General features: G+C 48.0%; 3 protein-coding genes across 3 annotated transcripts; 2 read left to right on the forward strand and 1 right to left on the reverse strand.

Annotated features, from left to right (window-relative positions):
* Nucleotides 1-169: 169 nt before the first annotated feature.
* Nucleotides 170-2,111, forward strand: LOC117136008 (40S ribosomal protein S16). Its single transcript, XM_033296624.1, has 5 exons — nucleotides 170-265; nucleotides 343-384; nucleotides 608-739; nucleotides 1,044-1,158; nucleotides 1,865-2,111. Exons 1-5 carry the CDS (start codon nucleotides 254-256, stop codon nucleotides 2,008-2,010), a joined length of 447 nt encoding a protein of 148 aa, XP_033152515.1. The 5' UTR covers nucleotides 170-253; the 3' UTR covers nucleotides 2,011-2,111.
* A 510-nt stretch (nucleotides 2,112-2,621) lies between these two features.
* LOC117135997 (charged multivesicular body protein 6-A) lies at nucleotides 2,622-3,561 on the forward strand. Its single transcript, XM_033296612.1, has 3 exons — nucleotides 2,622-2,742; nucleotides 2,808-2,917; nucleotides 2,980-3,561. Exons 1-3 carry the CDS (start codon nucleotides 2,668-2,670, stop codon nucleotides 3,443-3,445), a joined length of 651 nt encoding a protein of 216 aa, XP_033152503.1. The 5' UTR covers nucleotides 2,622-2,667; the 3' UTR covers nucleotides 3,446-3,561.
* Nucleotides 3,562-3,565: 4 nt separating this feature from the next.
* Nucleotides 3,566-7,410, reverse strand: LOC117135966 (cilia- and flagella-associated protein 57). Its single transcript, XM_033296568.1, has 5 exons — nucleotides 7,158-7,410; nucleotides 7,016-7,099; nucleotides 5,992-6,917; nucleotides 5,769-5,938; nucleotides 3,566-5,714 (listed from the first exon to the last, which is right to left on the reverse strand). Exons 1-5 carry the CDS (start codon nucleotides 7,355-7,357, stop codon nucleotides 3,579-3,581), a joined length of 3,516 nt encoding a protein of 1,171 aa, XP_033152459.1. The 5' UTR covers nucleotides 7,358-7,410; the 3' UTR covers nucleotides 3,566-3,578.
* Nucleotides 7,411-7,947: the final 537 nt, after the last annotated feature.

Consider the following 7,947-nt stretch of genomic DNA (forward strand, 5'->3'; position numbering starts at 1 on the left):
TGGAATTTAAGTAAACGCTTGCTTATATATATTTGTCAATTTAAACTACTATGTTTGTTTTTATTCTTTGTTGCAAGTGAATTAATACTTAAGACTTAAACAGACTTTTCCGATAGCCCTTCGTTTTGCAGCACTGGCCGGCAGGTGTCGCTTTCTGGTATTTTCCCACTGACAGCTGCGAGAATACCGAAATGCGGTCACCCTAACTGTCAACGCGACTTCCGCTCTTTTCCTACCCAACTCGCGGAGCAAAATGCAGCAGAAGGTATTTGTGCCCGTGAAAAAACAGAGAATTCGTGTCTAACTAATGCCTAAAATGTTGCGAATATTTGTATTTTGCAGCGCAGAGAACCCGTGCAGGCTGTCCAGGTCTTCGGACGCAAGGTGTGTGTGAATTGAGCTCCTGAAATCCACTAAAATAATCGTGCGACACGTGCAGGCGAAAAACTCGCGTCAATCGGCGGCGGCAAAAAATTCGTAGCTGCGGCCGCCTCAACGCAGAGGTTATGTTTGTGTGTGTGCGCGAGGATTTTAGCATGGAATTTTGATTTTAAATGGATTCAGTGTGTAACTGAGCAATTAATAACCGGTGTCTTTATTATTGTAGAAAACCGCCACCGCCGTCGCTTACTGCAAGCGTGGCAACGGCCTCCTGAAGGTGAACGGTCGTCCTCTGGAGCAGATTGAACCTAAGGTCCTGCAATACAAACTGCAGGAGCCCCTTCTGTTGCTCGGCAAGGTGAGTACGACGGACGGAGCAGCTCAGAAAGCCAAGGCTTCCGCTTCAAAACCGCTGGCACGGCAATATGTTTTGGAATCACAAATAGGGCATATTGAAATATGTTACATGCCATCAAAGCCGCCGTTTTGTGCAGTGAAAATTGAAACGGAAGCCTGGCTTGTAGTACCAACATGATGATAACCTTTATCCCGAATTTGAAGCCAAATGAGACTAATTTTTTATTCTGATCAAACTAAACACCAGTGTGTATGCACAACCTCTTGTGAGTCTATTAACCCGAAAACAATTCTGTATCTTGCAGGAGAAATTCGCCGGCGTCGACATCCGCGTGCGCGTTAGCGGTGGTGGTCATGTAGCCCAGATCTACGCCATCCGCCAGGCCATTTCCAAGGCTCTCGTTGCCTTCTACCAGAAATGTAAGTAAAGCTCAGAATCGAAAGCAGCAGCACAACGCCTTTTTCCAGATTTTTGTTGGAATTGTTATCCCTTTTCCTTCGAATCATTATTGAAAGGCAGATTAAATGATGAGCATATACCAACCAAGCTACACTATAGATGTGTAGATTGGGTGATGCTTCAGAAACACTTGGAATTTAAGACCCTTTTTTCAGATGTTTGTTGGAATTGTTAACCCTTTTCCTTCGAATCATTATTGAAAGGCAGAGTAAACTTGATTATGAGCATATACCAACCAAGTTGCAAGGTTATTGTGCAAATTGGGTGATGCTTCAGGAACAGTAGGAAACGCAGTCCCCTTTTTCCAGATTTTTGTTGGAATTGTTATCCCTTTTCCTCCGAATCATTATTGAAAGGCAGATTAATATATGAGCATATACCAACCAAGTTGTATTGTTATTGTGCAAATTGGGTGATGCTTCAGGCACATTTATACGCTTTCTAGAACTTCTAGCACCTTCTCCCAGATTTTTGTTGGAACTTATAGCCGTTTCCAGGAAAAGACTCGAGCAGGGAGATTAAGTGCATGTCGCAATCAAAGAGAGCCTTGGCAGATTTGACCATTGCTATTTGAGGCTTCAACGACACTTTGATAAACTTTAGTTATTTTCTATTAACTGTATCTGTATTGTAGATTGCTAATTGTTTGAAACTTCTTTCTTGCAGACGTCGATGAGGCCTCCAAGAAGGAGATCAAGGACATTCTGGTGCAGTACGACAGAACCCTGCTGGTCGGCGATCCGCGTCGCTGCGAGCCCAAGAAGTTCGGCGGTCCAGGTGCCCGTGCTCGCTACCAGAAGTCGTACCGTTAAACTACTCTGTCTGGTTTTCAATTTGGATTAGAGTTATTTTTTACAATTTGAAAATGGTTTGCACGCACGTGCGAATAAAACGGAATAATTAACTGTACAAACGATTGGTTTTGATCTATACGTGGGTACCAGAAGAATTGGGCTTACGAAAAATTAGTATTTATTGAATTAGAAGATATTCAGCATGAGAACATAATTTTATAGTTTTTAAATTGTTGACGGGCTTGGAAAAGTGCAAAATATGAGAATCTTATCTTGGGAAGAATAATATTTGAAAATTATTCAACAATGTTCGCTAGGTTTGCGTCTCTGCTAAGAACTATCACTGTGTGGTGGTATTTATGGTATTATTTCTTGGTATTTTATTAGCGGGACTTATTTCAGTACTCCGCCAACGTCCACTCTGTAATGCAGCCAGCGTTTGTTTTTCAAAATGTATTGCTAAATTCCGGGTTAATAATATCTACCAAATGTTTATTTGAACATTTTAAATTCTACAAGTTATTTTTTTCATATAAGTCATTTTATATACTTATATATATATTTTGTAAATTCATATTTTATTCCTTTGCTAATTTTTTCGACTTCAGATTTCCTCAAATTTCCCACTGCTAGCTACAAAGTAGCTGAGTTGCCTGCACTGCCACGTAGTTAGTCATGGGGGCTTTGTTTGGAAAAACCAGCAAAAAGACGGCTCCTAGTCGGATCACCGACCAGGACAAGGCGGTGCTGGTAAGTTGGTGGTCACTGAGTAGCCAGAAAGTTCGCCCAAACACTTAGCCACTTCCCAAATGCAGCAATTGAAGCAACAGAGGGATCGTCTGAAGCAGTACCAAAAACGCATCGAAACGCAGTTGGAGAATGATCGCGTCCTGGCCAGGAAGTGCCTACAGCAAGGTCGCAAGGAGTATGTGTCATACCCATATGTGATCTATATATGGTCAACTAAACCGATTGCTTTCATTTTAGCCGGGCCAAGCTGCTGCTGCGCAAGAAGAAGTACCAGGAGAGCCTGCTGACCAATGCCGACAAACAGCTGGAAAACCTCGAGAAGCTGGCGGCGGACATTGAGTTCGCCCAGGTGGAGATGAAGGTGCTGGACGGCCTCAAGGCGGGCAATGCTGCCCTGAAGAAGGTGCACGAAATGTTGGACATCGACGAAGTGGAGCGAATCATGGACGAGACCCGCGAGGGCATCGAAAAGCAGCAGGAAATAGACGCCATACTGACGGATGTGCTGACCACGCAGGACGAGGAGGATGTCTTGGCCGAGCTGAATGCCCTGGAGGCGGAGGAAGAGCGGCAGAAGGGTGTACAGCTGCCGGATGTGCCCACCGAAGATCTGCCCATTCCCGCAGAGATCGAGTCCGTCGAGGAGCCGGAAAAGACCAAAGCAACCAGCAGCAAACCCAAGAAAGTTCTGGTGGAGGCATAGAACCTATAGTAAAACGAAACCAATGCCATTTTGTATGTATATATGTCGTTCAACTAAATTTCTCGATAAGTCCAATGTGAAATACATATTTTAATAGATTATGCTTGACTAAAGAACACATAGACTCGCCTGTCTACTTGTGTATTGTCTTTGTTGATCGACGCAGGTCCTCCTTCACCTTGCTGCGCAGCATCTTATTGGTCTCGTTCAGCTTCTCGATCTCCTCAATCAGGATCACGTTCTCCTTGAACAGCTTGTCGTACTTCTTCTGCACGGATTTGTCCTCGGCCACCGACTTGTATCGGTCCAGAACATTCTCGATCTGCTTGCGCTGCCGCATAAACTCGTCCCTGACCTCCGCGTCCAGAGTGACGAATCGCTTTAGCTCGTCGTCGGAGGCGTGTTTGCGGAACAGTTCCTTCACCGCCTTCTTGAGGGCCTCGGCCGAGTTGATCTCACCGGCCACATAGTAAATGTCCGAGCAGATGGAGTGCAGACACTCCCGAGAAGCCTTCGCCCGATGTCGCTCCGTCCGAAGTTCGGCCACATTACTGAGGTATTTATCCCGCATCTCCTTTAACTGCAGCTCCAACTGCACGTTGTTCTGATTGAGACCCTCCAGCTCCGCTTCCATTTCGATGATGTGCTTGCGCTTGTCGTTGATCTGAAACTCACGCGGCTCAATCTGCGCCTTGAGCTCGGCGATCTTGTGGCCCAGCACCTGCTTGTACTTGTCCAGCTCCTGGTTCTTGTGCAGCAGGTCCTGAATGCGTTTTTCCTTACCGTTGATGGCGTAGTCGCGATCGGCAATGTCCTTCTGTAGATCCTCGATGTTCCGCATCTGTTTCTGGATGTTGCGCTGCGACTTGTGGTGCTCCTCCTTTAGGATCTCAACTTCCTCCAGGAGATTGTCAATCTCTCGGCTCTGCGACTCGAACTTCTTCTGCAATACTCCCGCCTTGCCTCGCCACATTTGGGTTTCATTTCGCTCAGTGGTCAACTTGTTCTCGTACTCCGTTTGCGTGGAGACCATGTTGCGATCATTCTCCAGCTCCACCTCGCGGCAGTACTCAATGAACTCGGCCTTCTTATCCTGCATCTCCTTCATCAGGTCGCGGATGAGCTCCTTGCGCTCGTTCAGCTGCTGCTTATAGTTGTTCTCCAGGGCCTCCACCGTATCCTGCAGCGTGCCCGTGGAGTTCTTCAGCTTGTCCTCGTAGCTTTCGCGCAGCTCCAGCATATTCTCGCGCAGATTGGTGAACTTCTGGTACTCTATCAGCATCCTTTCCGAGTACTGAGTGGCCAGAGTGTCCAGCTGGATACGGTGATCCTCCCGTATCGAGTTGATTTGGAACGTAATGTGATTCATCTCCTCCGTGTGCCTGGCCTCGATCTCGTTGTTCAACTCCTTCAGCTCCTCCAGCGCCGAGCAGTAGCTCCTGTGCACCTCCTGCAGCTGCTGGCCGTCAAAGATCTCGTTCTGGCTCAACTGGTACTGGAACTCCTCCGCCTGCTGCTTCAACCGCAACTCCAGGTTAGCAATCTGCTCGATTTTGTCGTTGAGTTGACTGCGCGGTATGAGCACCTCCTGGCTGCGCATTAGATCCTGATCCATGTAGGGCACCTTGCCCTCGATGTTGTCCATGGCCCAAATGGCCAGGGTTCCCTTGCTGGATATCGCAAAGAGCAGAGTGCCATCGTAGGAGAAGCGCAGTTTGTTGACTGGTCCATCAAAGAACCGAAAATTGGTGAAGGTTCCTCCTCCGGCCTCCAGGAACGGCAGTTGCATATTGAAAAGGTTACCCTCATGATCAGCCACGAACATAATCAGGTCCGATCTGGCCAGGCAAACATCGGATACGGATCCCTTGGTCCTCGATGGAATGGTTATCTCCCTCACCAGCGTGGAGTCCTGGAACTCGCGGATAGTTCCGATACTGGTTCCCGCGTAGATCGTCAGCGGATCGTTGGTGCTGCAGGAGATGGTCACGTATTCAGTGCCCTTCTGGACGATCTCCTGCAGTCTGGCGCCCGTCTCAATGTCCCACAGATAGATGGCACCCTCTGCTCCGCCCGAGATCAGAAACTTATCCGTCCTCGACCAAGCCACGGAAAGCACAGTGCCATTGTGGCCTTTCAGATTGATCAGAACATCCAGCTTGTACACTGAGGTAATGGCTATGTTGTTGTCATAGGCGGCGGCCATCATGTGACCAAAATTGGAATACCTCACCGCGTTGCAGTGCGGAAAGTTGTACGTCTTGACAATCTAAGGTAAAAGGTAATACAATAATGGTAAAAAAAGGTGAAGGAGTAAACTAACGTTTAGATCGTCCATGAAGATCTGGGTGATACGCAGCTGATCCGAGAAGCCGATGGCCGCCATCTGTCCCGTTAAGCTGAGCTCCACAATGTTAACATCCACCTGGAATTTGCGAACCAGCTCCACCAAGGCGGTCTCATAGTTCCAGATCCGGATGGTCTGATCCCTAGCTGCAGGATAATATTAAAATCTGATCAAGATGGAAGATGGATATTCTACCCACAGGCAGTCATGATGATGGGTTTCCAGGCGCACACAGACATGGCGATGATTTCTCCAGTGTGGATGAGGACTCCCAGCGGTTCGAACTTCAGCTGCTTGGTCTTCAGGGTCTCGGGAACAATGAGAATGCCCACGTAAATCTGGCAATGGGATGTGGTCACTATCACCGTTTCCTGTTTGTGGTCGATGGCCAGATTAAGAATCTGGTACATATGTTCCGCATACAGATTCGTGGGCACCGTAAGGATGGTTTTTCTCTCGAACTTGAACTTGGAAACGCGCTCGAAGACGAAGGCCCGATTGAAGATGATGTAGGCGAATCCCTTGGGGAAGGCGGTCATGCAGAGGACTCTCCTGTCAGGAAGACTAACAGCCTGCGTGGGCAGGAAACGCTGTTCCTGCAACTCCTTGTCCCGATCGAACACCTCTTGATCGATCATCAAGTCCACTGTGTCCGCATCGCTCGCCTTTTGAGCCAACTTCTGCTCGCCGTTCTCCACCAAGATCAACTGATCATCCGATGTACCAATCATCAGCAGGTCCAGCGATAGAAAAGCCATCGAGGTGACCCTATACTTCACCTTCAAATTATTGCTGATACTAAATCCTCGCTCCGATTTACTCATCAGCAACAACGTGCGCTCGCCTCCGACCGCCATAAAATTGCAATCGTTTGGATTGCCAGCGATGCACTCGGCGCCGCCATGAGATCCTGGGATCGTGGCCCTGCCCTCGATCACTGTACTGGTCTTGTCCAGCACCAACATAATAAGGGTTTCCTCCGGCGGGCGGGTGATCAGGGCCACCGATCTGGAGTCATTGGTGAAGATCATCTGCTGGATCTCAGCATTGCGATGGTTGCTCGGCAGCTCCAAGTGGCGTCTCTTCTTCAGAGTGGCCAACTCATAAATGGATATATACCGACCACTAATAGGAAGTTAAAAAGAGTCCATTCAGTCAAAGAGTCATTTGAACTGTTAGGTTTGGTTATATGAAATAAATAGCATCTGAAATGAAGCTCTTACTTTTTGGAGTGCCTTTCCACCACCGCCAGCAGTTTGCGATGCGAACTTATGGATATCACCTCGGGTCGCGTATCTTCCGGCAGCCTACAGGATAACGAAGGTTGAGATAATCCTTGGCACTTATAAAACGTAAACTACCCACCTGAGAAACCTCTGCTTGTTTTGGACGTAGTCGTGGAACGCTAGGACTCCCTCTACCGGATAAATGACCTCCTTGGTCAGGTTAAAGTGGATGTTGCCAATGACATCCGACCGCAGTCCGTAGATGAGTCGTGGCCTTATCGTCACCGTGCTGTTGGACAGAGAGGCTCGCTTCACATCTTCCTTGTTGGCTTCGTCCATCCTCGCTGAGTTTTATACAAAATATATGCACTTGGACCGGGGATTACAATTTTAGCTGGCAGACAGACAAATTGGAGGAACTGAAATTCGATCAAACAACCTGGGGCAAATCGTTAGGGAGTCCTGCCAGCGACAGCAAACTCCATGGCATCCATGGCAAGTGAAAGCGAGAGCCTAACAACACCAGGCGCTGGGTCTATTCCAATCTGAACGGAGCCGCGAGCGTCCATGAATAAGTAATTAAGCGCCGCTAAGTATGCTTTTAATTTAAACCCTCGAGTGACAAGGGAGGGGGCTGTGATGAAAGCTAAGCGCTTGATAAAAACAACATTGAAATTTCCGGCGAAACCGGCGCTCGTTTCCTGGCCAACAATAGCAACAGCCCCACCGTCGCACTTGAACTCTGTCAATGCGCTTTCCGCTGAATATGGGTCTGTCTGTCACTGTGTCACTCTGTCAGTCAGTCAATCAGCCCGTCAGTCAGACAGCCAGCCCGTCAGTCAGTTGCGTCTCCAAACATTGTGCCATCCCCCAAAATCCCCACAAGTAGTTGGCGGCTATCGTCTCCTTGGCACTGCGGACACGACCTA

Source organism: Drosophila mauritiana, chromosome 2R, assembly GCF_004382145.1.
Source record: "Drosophila mauritiana strain mau12 chromosome 2R, ASM438214v1, whole genome shotgun sequence".
In the NCBI taxonomy this organism is placed as follows: Eukaryota; Metazoa; Arthropoda; class Insecta; order Diptera; family Drosophilidae; genus Drosophila; species Drosophila mauritiana.

Excerpts from the sequence above, each read along its gene's own strand:
- LOC117136008 (XM_033296624.1), top strand. Across the intron at positions 740-1,043 it reads CCCTTCTGTTGCTCGGCAAG|GAGAAATTCGCCGGCGTCGA; the intron begins GTGAGTACGACG and ends TGTATCTTGCAG. Across the intron at positions 1,159-1,864 it reads CGTTGCCTTCTACCAGAAAT|ACGTCGATGAGGCCTCCAAG; the intron begins GTAAGTAAAGCT and ends TCTTTCTTGCAG.
- LOC117135997 (XM_033296612.1), top strand. The coding sequence starts at position 2,668 with ATGGGGGCTTTGTTTGGAAAAACCAGCAAAAAGACGGCTCCTAGTCGG. Across the intron at positions 2,743-2,807 it reads ACCAGGACAAGGCGGTGCTG|CAATTGAAGCAACAGAGGGA; the intron begins GTAAGTTGGTGG and ends TCCCAAATGCAG. Across the intron at positions 2,918-2,979 it reads CTACAGCAAGGTCGCAAGGA|CCGGGCCAAGCTGCTGCTGC; the intron begins GTATGTGTCATA and ends CTTTCATTTTAG.
- LOC117135966 (XM_033296568.1), bottom strand. The coding sequence starts at position 7,357 with ATGGACGAAGCCAACAAGGAAGATGTGAAGCGAGCCTCTCTGTCCAAC. Across the intron at positions 7,100-7,157 it reads AACAAGCAGAGGTTTCTCAG|GCTGCCGGAAGATACGCGAC; the intron begins GTGGGTAGTTTA and ends GTTATCCTGTAG. Across the intron at positions 5,939-5,991 it reads ACCCATCATCATGACTGCCT|CTAGGGATCAGACCATCCGG; the intron begins GTGGGTAGAATA and ends ATTATCCTGCAG.